The sequence below is a fragment of the Notamacropus eugenii genome, chromosome 5 (assembly GCF_028372415.1).
Source record: "Notamacropus eugenii isolate mMacEug1 chromosome 5, mMacEug1.pri_v2, whole genome shotgun sequence".
Taxonomy (NCBI): domain Eukaryota; kingdom Metazoa; phylum Chordata; class Mammalia; order Diprotodontia; family Macropodidae; genus Notamacropus; species Notamacropus eugenii.
Genome location: NC_092876.1, coordinates 44820318 through 44835628, shown reverse-complemented (window position 1 = coordinate 44835628; position 15311 = coordinate 44820318). Strand labels below are relative to the sequence as shown.

Here is a 15311-nt window from a genome sequence, read left to right as displayed (position 1 = left end):
CCTCTGTTTGCCTCAGTTTCCTCACCTGTAAAATGGAAATAATAATAGCACCTACCTCACCAGAGTTGTTTAAAGGATCAAATGAGACAGTATTTATCAAACATTTAGCACAATGCCTGCTACATCGTAGCTACGTAGCCTGCTAACATTATGTAAACGTTAGCTGTTACTTTTTACAGAGGAAAAAACAGAGATGCTTAGAAATTAAGGTCATGCAGCAAGTTACTGACATTTGAACCTAAGGAATTCAAACCTAGGTCCTGGCTTAGGAGGAAAAGTAATGGCTCTGAAATTGAGTCCAGCTTGAATCCTGCCTCAGACACTTTTATCTCTGTGACCTTAGATAGAACACCTCAGCCCTCTGAGGTTTACTTTTCCTCATCTGTTACATATGATTGATAATATTTCTACTGGGTGAGCAGCATGACATAATGGCTTCTGAGTTATGAAGACCAATTCCAACCTCTCACCCATTTTAGCTAGTCACTTAACCTCTTAGGGCCCCCCAAACAACTCTCTAAGATTACCAAACCAAACACTTGATGTTGATCTCCATTGGTAGAGGGAGTTTTCTCACTGGAAGTTCCCTATACCAATGGAATGAAAAGACTGGTCCCCAAATGCTTCTACTATCCACTCCCATGGGGTTATTGTCAGAAAAAGTCCTTTGTGAAGTTTAAAGAGTTATAGAAGGGAAAACAGATGTCAGTCAGTCAGTCAGTAAACCTTTATTAAGCACCTACATATGCCTATGCTAAGCACTGGGGATACAAAAAGAGGCAAAAAAAAAAAATAGTCTCCGTCCTCAAGGAACTTACAATCTAATGGGGCAATGAGCAAACAAAATATGTATAGACAAGCTATATACTGGATAAATAGGAAGTAATTAACAGGGGGAAGGCGCTAGAATTATATATCGCCTGTCTCTAGTTCTTTCCAAGACTATGATGACGCCAGCAAAGTTAGGAGACTTGTTTAAAGTTTTGAAGAAAGTCATCAGGGACCCTAATACCATGTTCTCTGGAGTCATTTCACTTAGCTGAGCTCTGTTTTCAAGTCCTGCCCCTGCTCTTCCTGGCTGTGGGACCATAAGTTAAGTTGCTAAATATTCCAACACCTCAGGTAGTTTTCTAAGACTTAAGTTACATGTGAGTTGCTGACCTGTATGGCTATAGAGAATTTTAGCCACAGGGGTTCCCTCCCCTGAGTGGAATCAAACTCTGGACTAAAAAAAAAAAGTCAATTTTATAGAGACCCCTGAATTTTCCTGACCTCCTGCTGCTCATTCTCAGCATCGTGGAAAATATAATGGAGACGACCCAAGTTCAAGACCTGCCTTTGACCATAATGTGTCCATACACTAAGCAAAGCAATCCAGTACAGTAAACGTTTAATAAGCAGCTGAGCTGTGTCAAACATTGTGCTAAACTCTGGGGATACACTAAAGTAAAAGATAGTCCTTGTTCTCAAGGTGTTTACAACCTAATTGTAACACACAAAAGGAGGCAGGGAAGACAGGTAATTAGGGGGCATCTTGTTCCATGGAATTGAAACCAGGCAGAGCTTTGGGTGCAAAGTGGAGTGAGCTGAGAATACAGTTTCTGCCCTCTATAAAGGAACACATTGGGAGAGTTTGATACTCTGCCCTCCACCCTGCCAATGAGAAAGGAGAGAGAGGTGGTGTCATTCAAGGCTCGAGTTAGCAGCATAGTGGTGAATTTAGAAGAGATGATGTACCAGGAGTGGGGTAGAGCATCTTATTCCAGGGAGTTACTATAAGGCAGAGCAGCAGTTGAAAAGTGGAGAGTTAAATCACTTAATCCCTCTCAGCCTTCATTTGTACCTTGTCATTTTCATGCCTGACTTGAGGATTGAACTGGCTGGAGGATAGGGAATGGTTTTTGTCGTTTTTTTGTATTTGAAATAGTGAGCGCAGGCCCTGGCACGTAGTAGGCATTTAATAAATGTTTTTTTGTTCAGTTTTCAGTAATGTTTGACTCTCTGTGACCCTGTTTGGGGTTTTCTTGGCAGAGGAACTAGAGTGGTTTGCCATTTCCTTCTCCAACTCATTTGACAGATGAGGAAACTGAGGCAAACAGGGTGAAGTGATTTGCCCAGGGTGACACAGCTAGGAAGTGTCATAAAGGCACATTTGAACTCAGGAAGAGGCGTTTTCCTGACTCCAGGCTCCTCTATGCACCATGGCACCACCTAGCTCTTCCTGTAATAAATGTTTGCTGACTGACTAATTTGACCCTAAGATAAGGGTCAAAAAGACCAATTTGATCTTTTAGAGAAGATTTTATGAGTGTTAAGATAAGATATAGTCCTCGCCTTTAAGGAGATTACACAGTCCCATTAGGGAGAGAAGATATACTTGCATGTACCATAAGGCATGATTTGTTCTTAGTACAAATGTTGGATTTGGATTTAAAGAGTCTGGGTTTAAATCCTGGCTCTGCCACTTATTAAACATTTGATGTTGGGCAAGTCTTTTAGACACTCTATGCCTCAGTTTCCCCACCTGTAAAATGGGGGGAGAATTGTACTAGATGGCCTCTGAAATCCCTTCCAGTGCTAAATCCATTATTTTTTCCTCTCTGTGGGTCTCAGTTTCCCCATCTGTAAAATGAGGGGGTTGGACTAGATGTCTTCTGAGGTAGATTCCTTGCAGTTTGAGACCAATGATCCTGTGACCCCAGGCTTGAATGTCCTCTTCCACCAGATGGATGTTTACTGCTTCCTCTTCACGGACCTGTTTCTGGTCACCAAGCCTGTGAAGAAGGCGGAAAGGACCAAAGTAATCCGGCAGCCCCTGATGGTAGACAAGATTGTGTGTCGGGAACTCCGAGACCCTGGTAATTCCTTACCACCCCTCTGTCCCAACATCCCCCTGTTTTGGCAGAAAGAAAACTGGAGCTGTCCTCATTCCTCAGCTACTGCGTGAACAGGACTGGGGACTACCAGACTCTCATCTCAATATCTGGAGGCACTCCAGGGATCTACCAGTACCTCAGCAGGAATCCCCTTAACAGCCTACCTGACCACTGGTCCTCCAGTCTCCTATCCAACTATCTACCCACCGTTCCTAGTGTTGGCTTCTAGGTCCACACTGAACAAGGCTAATCCTTTCCACATAACCTGAGCTCATGATCCTTCATCATTCTGGTCCTCCTTCTCTGGAGAGTCTCCAGCTTATCAGCTTCTGCTCCATAGTCCTTCCAAGTCTTAAGACAGTCATGACCTCCATGGGGGACTTCCAGGCTGGCCCCTTTCCCCTCCGGCTCTGATTCTGAGTTTCTTACCTCCCCGGGTTGTTATGAGGATCAAGTGATAGAATGTTTGTAAAGCCACAGTGCCTGGCACATAGGAGGTGCTGTATACATGCTTAATTCTTTGCCTTCCCTTACCCCCCAGGCTTCAGCACCAGGGAGACCTCTGCCTCCCCTCCCCTCCCCCTTCCCAGCTTTCCTTCCTTTCCTTCCTATCTTTCCCCATTGGAATGAGGAAAAGATCCTACAACAGTTCCTAGTAGAGAAATACCTCTTTCTTTCCTTCCTTCATTTTTGAGGACAGGCTCTGTCTTTCTTTTCCCTATAAGTGTATCCCTGGCACTTAGATTGGTGCCAGGCACCTAGTAAATGCTTAATAAATGTTTCTTGCCTTGACTTGCCTTTATTGTCCCTACTTTCTCTTCTCCAGGCTAAAGATCCCCAATCCTTGCCATACTGCTCACCTTCCTTAGCATAGGTCCCAGTTTGTCAGTATCCTTCCTCACACATGGTGCCCTTCGCCCTCCCCAGGCTCCTTCCTCCTCATCTATCTGAATGAGTTCCGAAGTGCTGTGGGTGCCTTCACCTTCCAGGCTAGCGGGCAAGCCCTCTGCCGAGGCTGGGTAGAAGCCATTTATAATGCCCAGGTAAGATGTCCAGTATGGGTGGGCATGGGATAAAAAGTCTGGGGGAATAGTTGAGCCAGAGAGTGTTGGGGGCATATGTTACATGTGGAAAAGCCTGGACCACAGGTATGCCCAATGCCTAGAACCTCTTTCCTCTGCCTCTAGAACCTGTTGCAAAGGATGCGGCTGCAGGAACACCAAGGCAGTCATCAGCAGCATCTGCAGAGCCTAGAGGAGGAGGAGGAGGAAGAGGAGGAGGAGGATGAAGAGGAGGAGGAAGGAGAGAGCAGCACCTCAGGAGCTAGCTCCCCGACCATCCTTCGAAAAAGCAGCAACAGCCTGGATTCCCAGCGCTGGTATGCCTTTTACAACACCATCCCAGGACAAAAAGTGATTGAGGTCCTACTGTGTGCAGAGAGTACCTCTGGAACTGGGAGCAGAAGGGGAGAAGAGGGTGGTGGTACAAAACCAGAGAAGACATAGACTACAGTGGCTGAAGCAGAATGGAAATAGCAATGGCCTTAGAATCAAGAAGATCCAGGTTCAAATTCCATCTCTGGTTGGGTCACTTATCCTCTTTGAACTGCAGTTCCTTCATTCCATTCAACTCAGTTCAAAAAACATTAAGTACCTACTATGTGCCAGGTATTATGCTAAGTGCTTTGTAAATATTATCTCATTTGATCCTCACAACAGCCCTGTAAGAATAGGTACTGTTATTGTCTACATTTCATGGTTGAGGAAACTGAGGCAGACAGAGGTTAAGTGACTTGGCCAGGGCCACAGAGCTAGCAAGCATCTGAGGCCATCTTTGAATTCATGTCTTTCTGACTCCAGGCCCAATGCTTCAGGCACAATGAATTGTGCTTTGAAGGAAACTAGAGTTTCTAAGAGGTCACAGTGAAAAGGGAATGTATTCTGAGCAAGCAGGAGACCATTTGGGCAAGCCTACTGAATCAGGCGACAGAATTTTGCATGAGGGGAATAGCTTACAAGCTGGTCTGACTGGAATGGAGGATGCAGAAAGGGGAAGAATAAATAGTCTAGAAAGGTCTGTGGGAGCTAGATTGTAGAGGACTGAGAATTTTATACTTTATCCTGTAGGCGATAGGGAGCCTTTGAAGGTTTCTGAGGAGGGGAGTGACATGGACAACCACTTTGGCAGCTAACTATGTGGGGGATGCATTGGATAGAGGGGAGGCTGGAAGCAGGGGGGACCAATGAGCAGACTATTGAAATAGTTGAATTAGGGAATTGACCATCTAAGTAGAGCGTAGGGGATGGATGGAGGGAGATGCTAGTGTGGTTGAACTGGAAAGACTTGACAGTCTGGAGGTGAGAGAAAAGTCAAGGATGATTCCAAAGTTCCTTGTATGTAATACAGTACCTATTGGAGGTGGTAGTAAAAATGGGGCTTTGTGACTTGTTATTACTGGTAGGCTGTAAGCTCTCTGAGGGCAGGGACCCTAACCTGTCTTACTTTTTTCAGTGTCTCCTTCCCTAACTGTACAGGGTTGGGCACAAACTCAGTGTTTGATCAGTGGTGACTCGATGACCTGTTCAAAGTCCCCTTTTGCTTCCCCGGCCCTCTCCCCTCTCCTTTCTAGCCCCTCTGATGGCTCCACAGAGACTCTAGCCATTGTGGTGGTGGAGCCTGGGGAAACACCATCATCGCCTGACTTGGAGAACAGCCTATTTAGTTCCCGGTCGGATGAGACCTCTATCAGCACGACAATTTCATCTACTACCCCAACGAGTGAGCTGCTGGGCCCTGATCCTGATGGACTACTCCCCTCAGCACCAGCCGAGTGCCGCTCCTGCTCCATCGATTCTGCCTATGGCACCCTCTCCCCAACCTCCCTGAAGGACTTTGTTGCCACCGCAGAGCTGACCCCTATTCCTGCTCCCAGGCCCCCTGACCCACCTGACCCCCCTGCTCCTGCCTTGTCACCCTCACCCCGCCTCCGACGTCGAACCCCTGTCCAGCTGCTGCCTTGGCCTCGCTTACTCAAATCCAAATCGGAGGCCAGTTTGCTACAGCTGCTCTCGGGAGCTTCTGGTCAGGAGCCCCCAACACCCCCTAGCCGGAGCCTGTCTGAGCTTTGCCTAACTACTCCACTCCCTCCCAATGGCTTCCCTAGGACTCAGGTGGGGCCATGCCAGCCACCTCAGGAAGCCTGTGCCAGCTGGGACTGTAGGGGGGCCAGCCCATGCAGTGCCTCAGAGCTTTCAGAGATGGAAGATGAGGGGTGCTCTCCTGGACGGGACGATGAGTGTCCTTTCTCAAGGGAGTGTGAAAAGCCAGTTACTAAAGCCACATTCAGGGCCCAGCCCTCAGGCCAGCACAGGAAGCTGACCCTGGCACAGCTGTACCGAATTAGAACCACGTTTCTCTTAAACTCCACGCTGACAGCATCGTGAGTGTCTGTGGGGAGCCTGTGGGCACTAGAGGGAGCAAGGCATCAGGGCTGATGATGTGGATACTGGCCAAGGGCAGGTGTGGGAGGTGGGTCACAGGGAAGACAGATTGTGAGGTCACTTAGGGTTTGGGTTTCTTTTATGTCCCTTGAGGCAGCTTTATTGGGAGGACCAGCTTCACCAGGTCACAGACCCTATCCTGTTCCTCCCTTCCCCTACTTGTCCTGCAGAGAAGTCTGAGCAGCAGGAGGACCCCAGGGTGCCATGGATGGATGGATGGTCACACAGACAGACAGATGGCCTGGTTCTGACTGATGTGCTCCCAATTCCCTCAGTGTGAGACCAGGACACCAGAGTTCCCAGGGAACAGATCGAGGGCTGGAAACCAGGAACCAAATTGCACTTTGTTGATACGCCTGGGCCAAGAGACAGGGAGGCCCCCAAATCCCCCCCTCAGAGCTCTTAGCTGCTCCCGCTCACAGCTCACACATACACTGCTGCTTCTTCAGACCCCACCTCGATGGTCCAACCCCAGGAATCCACATCCTCAACACTCAAATAACTTGCTCCTCCCTAGGCTGGATTATGACAACATTCCTTTAAGCCACTGGGCCATCTCCATCAGCCCCCCAACTGGCCTCTTTCCTTCCTTGTCCCCAAATAGCTAGACCCAGGAAGTCCCCTTGTGACCCCGTCCTGCTCCCTGAGTCAGGCCCACGCTGGAGTTGGAGTCTAGGAACAGCCAGTCCCCACATTGCCCTGTGTATAAAGGTGCATATTTATTGAGCTTTGGGTTTCTTTTATAAAGACTTGTGTATATTCTCCTGTGTGGAAAGAGTGCATTTTGTTTTTCCCATGGGTCTCTGGTTTCTGTTTCTTTTAAGGGGAAAGAAGAGGTAGTTATGATCAATCCTTCCCCTGGCCTCTATACCCCCCCATACCCCATATCTTTCTTGTTGGGGGAAGAGGGAAGGTCTTGGCCTGGGGCACTTGGGATCTGGCCCGTCTATGAGTGCCTCAGTCTTCTTAATTCAGGGCTTCCTCCCTTGGTCTTCCCAGCTTACACTTTCATTACCCTCAGGGAAAGAGCCTTAGGCATCTTCCTCCTCCTGTTGTGGGCTGGGGGTGGTGGAAGCCCCAGTGAATGAAGCCCTTGCTTCAGGCATTAGGGTGACCTGTATACTATCTGAGGAATGGGGGACCCTGCTTTCCCTACCCCCCAGGACAATAAAGAGAAGTCATTCCCAGATTCCTAGGATTAGAACTGAAATGGACCTCAGATCATCTAGTTCAGCACCCTGCCCCCCCAATCCTACATGGAGGCATACTGAGGATCAGAGAAGTTTCAATCTTCCCAAGGTCACAGGTCATGTCAAAGGAAGGATTTGAACTCATATCCTCCGACTTCAATCATTGTTTTTCCCATTTGCACCAGGATATCATCATACTCATATTACAGATGAGGTAACTCAGTGACTTACCCAAAGTCACACAGATAGGCAACAGAGAGACAAGATTTCTATGCCCTTCTCAGCCAGAAATATCTCACTGGGGATTCAAGGAGCAAACATTTGTTGACAGAACTGGGATAGGAGAGTGAGGCTGTCGGGGAGAGAGGGATGGGGGTGCTAAGGCAGAGTTGGAGGTTCCCAAGAGGAGGCAGCATGTGATGGGAGAAAGAGCATTGGATTTGGAGATTTAATCTGCTAATTAACTGCCTGTGGCCTCAGATAAGTCACTCTCCTATTCTGGAGCAGTTTCCTTGTCAGTAAATTGGGTGTAGGGAGGATCATGGAAGGGATATTAGAGATCATATAACCCAACACCCCCACCTCTCTAGTTTTATAGAGGTTTTGGAGTGATAAAAGGACTTGTCCAAGGTCACACAGTTCAAGTGACAGAGCCAAACAAAAACCCAGTGTTGGAGGCCCTGCCTCCGTCTTATGATTCTTAATATAATAGGAGGGGGAAGTGGCCTCGGAGGTCATCAAGTTCCACCTCCCACTTTTACAGGTACAGAAATAGAGACCCAGAGAGGCTGACGTTAAAGTCACATAGATAGTATCCTTGCTTGATTCCAAATCCACTGTTCCACTTTGCCTAACCTCGGCTGATTTCTTGCTTGGGCCATGCAGATGCTGGTACTTGTAACCCTGAGCCCTAGCCCTAGTCAGGCTGCCCAGGTGATATTGATCATAGGCTCCTAGACCTGGAAGAGAGACAGGCCTAGAGAAGGAAGTGACAGTGACAGTCATAATTTGAACTCAGGTCCTCTGACCCTCAAATATATAAGGGGCTTCAGGAATAGGGTAGCAGGTAACACATATTAAGTGCCTACTCCGTGCCTCGCAATGTGCCAGAGGATACAAAAAGAGGTAAAAGGGCAATTCCTACCCTCGAGGGGGCGGAGCTGGGGCACCGCGGGGAGCTGGGGTTGGAGTAGGGCGGGGAAGCCCCACGGGTCTCCCCACCTATGCACGCCCCTTCCCCACCCCTCTTCTGCTGAATCCGGACGGCAGGCCCGATGGGGAGGCTCGTGGGGTGTGAAGCAATGCTGCCCTGGGGCCGCACAGTCACAGCCGTGGCGCAGGTGAGTGTGTCTGGGTAGGGGAGCGATGAGAGGGAGAAGGGGGACACTCGTGTCTTAAGGAGGAGGCGGGGATAGAGTCTAGAGGATGTGGGGAAACCTCGGGCCTCCACTGGGCACTGGATGGGCCCAGGAGACCTTAGGCAGCCGGGTTGAGGGGTGAGGGAGAAGATGCCGGGAAAGGCCGGCTAAAGGATTCATCCCACCGAGCCCGGGAGAATCGTGAACTCAGTCGGAGGGGCACTACAGCGAGAAGATCTTAGCCTGGGAAGTTGGCAGGCGGAGATCTCGACCCACAGACGGCGCGGGGCTGGGGAGATAGCAGGGAGGTGGAAAGACCTCAGCTCTGTTGGCTTCGGGGGAGAGACTTCGGTCCGCGGGTGCTCTGGGAGAGTCAGATCGCTGGAGCTGGGTGGGAGGGGACAATAACCAGGGCGGCGGGGTTCGGGGGAACAGAGACCTCAATACGCGGGGACTCCGGGGTGCTGGGACCCTCGACCCAGGGTCTGCGAAGAAAGGAACGAGGAAACCTATGGAGGAAGCAGGATCATTCCCAGGTCTGTGTAGTTCTCCAGGTGGAGGAGGCACAGTAGGGCATCAGTCAGACTGGTGTCCACCCCACCCCCCACCCCATGCCCTACCTCCCCCCAGGCTGGGATCTAGATCTGACCGCTTTAGTCATCTATACCTGTCACTGGGGGCTAAGGGAGGACTCCCAAAGACCCTACTTGTGATGAGGATCGAGAGTTGGAGGCTGGGACTAGGGGCTGCCGGCTGGGGTTCCTCCCTTGAGTTACCCTGACCTAGATATCCGCTAAACAGGCAGGATGCGGCCCTTTAGCTAGGAGGAAATGCCTGCCCCCTTCCTCTCAGTGGGAGGTGGGGGCCCTGAGTCGATCCAACCCTCAACTCTCCCATGCCTGATCTAAACAGGACCCTGGTCTCTCCAGTCATCCTTTGACTCTAGGGGGTCCAGGGCTGAGTGGATTGTCCCTGGAGGGGCCAATTAGTACCCTCTGGCTTTTGAATGTTCATGAAGTCCTGGTGCCCCAGCACTCACACATTGGCTGCTATGTCCAAGAATTGTATATGGGGTTTTGGGGACACAATGATCTTTGTCCCTGTCCCCCTCCTTCCCACACATATAGGGCCCCTTAGGGATTGAGCTGGCTCTCCTATGAAGGGTGAGGTGGTTGCGTGGGTAACCCCTCTACCCAGGATTCTTTCACCCTTTTGCTTGCAAGGACTAGTAGAAGGTTTTTAGAATGTCCCCTCCAAGGTGAGTGTAGAGAACATGGTTTGGGAGCTGATCCTCAGATCTGATCAGTGTTGTTTGGGGGATGCAATCAACTTTCTGCCACCCCCACCTTCCCCAGGTGTACCTCATGGTGGTGATGGTAGAAGGGAATGCTCTGAACCCTGGCTATCGGGAACGCTCACCCCTTCTAAGGAGCTCCAGGACTGCCCCAGGGCTGAGCCCAATGTTCAACCAGAGCCCCCTTTCTCAGAAATCTCGGTTTTGTTCAGCTCCTCAATATTTTTGGGATGAACCGAGTAGACAGTGCTGTAGGAGTTGCCCAGCAGGTAAGAAGCTGCAAGGGAGGGGTCTGGGGGTGCTGAAGTGCAAAATGTCAGGGTTTGTGAGATGAGAAGGAAGATTTGTGGGCCTCTGAATCAGCTGGGAGAACTGGGAGGAGAAAGGACTGGGGACTCCAAAGATGGGAAAAGTGGGAGGATTGAGAAAGCTTGTGGGGGAGATTTAGGGCCCCTGCTTCCTCTTTTTCATTCATCTGTCCCTGAGGGTTGGGGTTTTCATCTTTAGGGCATTTCCTGGAAGCTGCCTGCACTGAGCCCCAAGGTCCTTCCTCCTGTCAACCCTGCCCTCAGGACACCTTTCTATCTAGAGAAGACCATACAGCGATGCAGTGTGCCCGATGTCGCCTCTGTGATGAGGATGGTAGAGTACAAACATTTCATTTCCTAGGATTTTTCTTTTCTATTCTGACATTCTTTCTTTCATTCTCTAGCTTTGTCTCAGTCACTCCACCTCTGTGTATCTATGTCTTTTACTGTCACACTCCCTCTCTTTCCCTGAACCCCTCTCTTTCTGTGTGGGTCTAGCTCTGATTCATTCTCTCTGTCTCTCTCTATCCCCCTCCTTTTCCTTCCTTCCTTTCTCTTTGTGCTGGTCTATCTCTGATTTTCTGTCAGGTTATCTCTAGTTTTCTCTCTGCCTCTGTATTGATTGGGTATTGGTCTCTTTATGCTCTCTATGTCTGATCTATCTTTGTTTCTTTAATAAAGTCAATTCAGCACACTCTGAGACAGGTTCTGTGCATTGAGGATGAAGATAAAAATCCCTGTCTTCTGAAGGCAGGTCTTGTGCACTGGGCTGGGTCTCTGATTTTCCTCCTTCCTTTCAGGCCCTGCCAATCAAGTTGTTGTCCAGAACTGCTCAACTGTGGCCAATACCCAGTGTGGCTGTGCTCCTGGCTGGTTCCCTGAGTGCTCTGTAATCCCTTGCCAGTCTGATTCACCTTTCATCTGCACTCCATGCCAGGATTGTGAGATTTTACACCAATACCCATGGCAACCTTGTGAGTCCCTCCTTTTCTCCTCTGTACCCCACAGCTTGGCCCTTTATCTGCTCATCCCTGGCTATATTTGACCCAAATCTAATGTCAATTTTTTATGGGCTATCCCTAGGTTCTGGAAAAGACACTGTTTGTGGGAAATATTTGCCAGGCTTCTGTGAAGATCAGAAGAACAGTTGTGTTCCTGAACCCTGCTTCATGTAACTACCCTGCCCTCCAAGGGCACCCCAAACCAATTCCCATTTTCCCCTGAGTGGGGAGTATGTTCATATGTACCACAGCAGGAAGAAAGGAGAGGGATTCTTGGGAGAGGGACAGAGGGCCTACAAAGCCCCATCAGGTTCTGGGAAATTGAAACCAAGCCACCGGGGACAAGGCTGAAGGGCAAAAGAGGAGGCAGTCTGGTTTTGAATAGGTGATGGGGTAGGTGATTTGTGAAAAGAGAGGACAAAAGAGCATAGATTTTTTTGGAAAATGTACCATTAGACACAGCTCCTTGGAGTCACTGCAATTAGTGGCTAAGTGGGCTAAAAGCACAGGTGATAGAAGGATGCTGTGCAGGTTTGGCTACTCAATTCTTAGGGGCCCCATTACAGGCATGCTCCTAACTTTAGGCAAACCCAGTGTATGGTAATACTTTCACTCTAACCAAAACAAAAACAAAGAGAGAGAGAGAGAGAGAGAGAGAGAGAGAGAGAGAGAGAGAGAGAGAGAGAGAGAGAGAAACTAGAAGGTGATCCTCTGCTTTACAAAAATATTGGTTTAGAATTCTTTACCCCCAAATATTTTCAGTAGGACTTACACATTCATAGGGGACTAGCTGAAGTGTGTTCCATTATACTATTTCTTTACACATTCTACAGTACTGAGCGCAAAACGGACCGGACCACAGTGATCAGCCCAAGGACCACTCGTATCCTAACTCCCTACCCCCAGTCTAAGTCCAACTCTGCAGGTATCCACTGTGGGAATGATTCTGGGAGTCATTCAGAGATCTGCTCTGGGATCTATACCTCCAGGCAGGGTGGGTAGTTGAAGACTGGGGGCTGAGAGTTTGGTCGGATCTTCCAGTGCTTCTGGCCTTCCTGGAGGTCAGGAACAAAGGTAGCAAGAGACATTTATTCCAGACCTCCTTCTCTCTCAGGGATCTGGCTTCAATACTTCTTGGTGGTGCCTACATCGCTAACAGCTCTGCTCTTGCTAGGATGGGGCCTGTTTTACGGCTACCAGAAATTCTGGGTCCCAAGGCCCCAGGCTCATTGTAAGTACCAGCCAACAGGCTTTAATACCCTTCCTAATTCCACCTCAAGGACCTCAGCCTAGATTTTCATAGGAGCTGGAAACAGGCTTTGAGAGATCCTGAAAAACCAGCCTTAGGGGTGCTGGAGCCCAGTTCAACAACTGACTGGCTCCTCTTTTGTCTTAATTGGCAGATGAACGGGACATGGAGGCCTTAAAACGCCAGTGGGTATGGAAGATGGGTGTGTCTGGGAGGTGAGAGGGTGTGTTCCTTGGTAGATGTTTTAGAATTGAGTGATGATTGCCTGGTGAAGGGATTGCCTCTGGGTTTATCTTCACTTTCAGGTACGCAACCCCTCATCTGTACCCCTGAGTAGGTACAATGAAATGTGTGCCCTACAGCTGGTGGGGAATCGTGGTCCTAGCAGCCCTCCACTGGCCCGGGAAGTCTCGGGCCCAGAAGACACATGGCCTGTGCTCTGGGGCCAACCGCCCCACAGAGGCAATGGTGAGCATGACAGGCTAAACGCCGGACTTCTTCCTCTCTTAGCTCCTGGATGGGGAACACGGCAATGATTATCTTTCAGCCCTTACAGCCTCTCCATCTTGATCCCCTGTGATTCCACCCCCTCCAGCCCCCCACTTCCGAATTTCCTCCGATGGGCCCACTGCCAACCTTTGCTTCTAGGTCCTGGGGCCGGCACACTCCAGCCCGGCCCCCAGCTGTACGAGGTGATGGACGCGGTGCCGGCGCGGCGCTGGAAGGAATTCGTGCGAACCCTGGGGCTTCGGGAGGCGGAGATCGAGGCAGTGGAGGCGGAGATTGGTCGCTTTCGCGACCAGCAATACGAGATGCTCAAGCGCTGGCGCCAGCAGCAGCCAGCGGGGCTGGGCGCAGTGTACGCGGCCCTGGAGCGCATGGGACTGCAGGGCTGCGCCGAGGATCTGCGCAGCCGGCTGCAGCGGGGCCCGTGATCGTGATGGAGCAGGGACTGACGCCTTCTCGACGCCCTGCCTCTCTCCTTCCCTCCAACCCTCCGGCCGAGGCCCGGGGAAGGAAAAAAAGGCGGCTCAGGCCCCCGAGGTGGCGGCCGCCCGAAGCCCTAAGTATGGTTACTTAAGTCTGTAGACATGTTATGTCACTTACGACGCCCCGGATTTGGAGCGGCTATTCCCTCCCCCTCCCTCCTCCCTCACAGAACCCGAGTTCGGGCAGAGCTGCTCTCAGCTCTTGGAGGCTGGCCTCATCCTGCTAGTTCAATATTAAACGCCAGCAGCAAATTCTCCTATGTAAACGATTTGGGTGTGTGGGTGGGACAGGGGGCGGGGGCTAAGTTTTTCTGGGACGCTAAAGGTGTAATGATTTGAGAACAAGTTACTGGGGCGACCGTGGCTAAATGAACCCAGTGGCCTGAGACAGGACGGGGAAGGCACTCCCAATATTTCTCTGTCCATTTCCCGAGGGGCTCGAGGCTCGGTCTTTCTCCCTAAGAAAGCTGAACCTCAGATCTCCCAAAGCCCCGCCTCCCATAGGGCCCCAGTCCATCCCCCCAGATCGCAGACTTTGGCAGAAACAAGGAAAAAGCGCAAAATGACTGAGCGAGAGAAATGCTTTCCCAAGCCTGGGAAACCGGTGGATTCCTTTAATGGAGGAAAAGAAGGTGCTGGGGACGCGGGGCTAGGGCCGAGGCTTTTCCGCAGAGGGCACCAGGAGAAAAGTGACAAAAAACATTTAGGAAAGAAAAAGAACACAAAAGCCCCATGCTGCTCCTCTTCCCGCCCCTCCACCCAACAGTTCCCTTGGCAATGACCTAAGGAAGGGGCCTCAGGGTTGGGGGAGGGCTTACTAGGGTGATATGGCAGCTGCGGAAGCCAGTATCCCAGAGGCGACTGCTGACGCTAAGTGTGGGCAGGGAATAAGTGTGTAAGTGGGGGGCGGGGGCGGGTGTAGGTGTCTCTCGGGGCGCCAGTTCGGGCCCCAGGGTAGGTAATTTTCTTTCACTTTCTGGTAAACAAATGACTGAAAGCAAACTGTCAGAAGAAGGGAGGGAGGGCGAGCCAAGCCAGGGTGGGAAGTGAGCCTTGATCTTGAACTACGGGTTGGGGAAAGGCTTGGATAGAAGGGAAAGGAGAATGCTAATTAAAGGAAAAAACCTTTGGACCCCACAGGGCTGCAGTCCAAGCTCTCTAGGCACAACCCAAACAGCAGTCTTTTTTTTTTTTTTTCCCCCAGTCTGGGCTAGGCCAGCTCCACTGAACTCGGGGAGCAGGAGTCAGGGTGGAGGCTGCAGATCTAGCTGCACCAAGAAAAGGGGCTGGAGGAAACAACCACCCACGGGATTTGGGAGATATTCGTACATTTTGACATTCAGTGAACATGTAAATTATATGCAAACTAGCATGCAAACCGGCAGCGGTTCTCTCTGAGTCCACAGCTTGGGCACTTTCTGTATTCAGACTGCGGCACAATTTCCCGGGGTGGTGGGGGGATGGAGGGGATATCTAGGAGAGAGGAAGCTTACAGGGCCATACTGTGGGGGTGGGAGGGATGGAGTGGGGGCAAAGAGTCGGAGAG

General features: G+C 50.4%; 2 protein-coding genes across 8 annotated transcripts in view; both read left to right on the top strand.

The window, feature by feature from the left end:
- The window catches only part of PLEKHG5 (pleckstrin homology and RhoGEF domain containing G5), a 110293-nt gene extending 103155 nt beyond the window's left edge, over positions 1–7138 (top strand). For all 6 annotated transcript variants that reach the window (XM_072608719.1, XM_072608724.1, XM_072608718.1 and 3 more), the window contains 5 exons: positions 2726–2858; positions 3804–3919; positions 4064–4254; positions 5506–6315; positions 6547–7138. In XM_072608719.1, coding sequence (XP_072464820.1) covers positions 2726–2858; positions 3804–3919; positions 4064–4254; positions 5506–6315; positions 6547–6556 — 1260 coding nt within the window. In that variant the 3' untranslated portion in view covers positions 6557–7138. The remainder of the gene's footprint in view (positions 1–2725; positions 2859–3803; positions 3920–4063; positions 4255–5505; positions 6316–6546) is intronic.
- A 94-nt stretch (positions 7139–7232) lies between these two features.
- Positions 7233–14015, top strand: TNFRSF25 (TNF receptor superfamily member 25). Of its 2 annotated transcripts, none has more exons than XM_072608726.1 (10): positions 7233–8906; positions 10280–10487; positions 10726–10860; positions 11327–11500; positions 11610–11697; positions 12361–12452; positions 12642–12758; positions 12931–12965; positions 13082–13244; positions 13425–14015. In XM_072608726.1, the coding sequence occupies exons 1-10, from the start codon at positions 8841–8843 to the stop codon at positions 13709–13711; spliced, it is 1365 nt and encodes a 454-aa protein (XP_072464827.1). In that variant the 5' UTR covers positions 7233–8840; the 3' UTR covers positions 13712–14015. The 2 variants fall into 2 exon arrangements, with proteins under 2 accessions (XP_072464827.1, XP_072464826.1); XM_072608725.1 differs by having other exon boundaries at positions 12361–12521.
- Positions 14016–15311: the final 1296 nt, after the last annotated feature.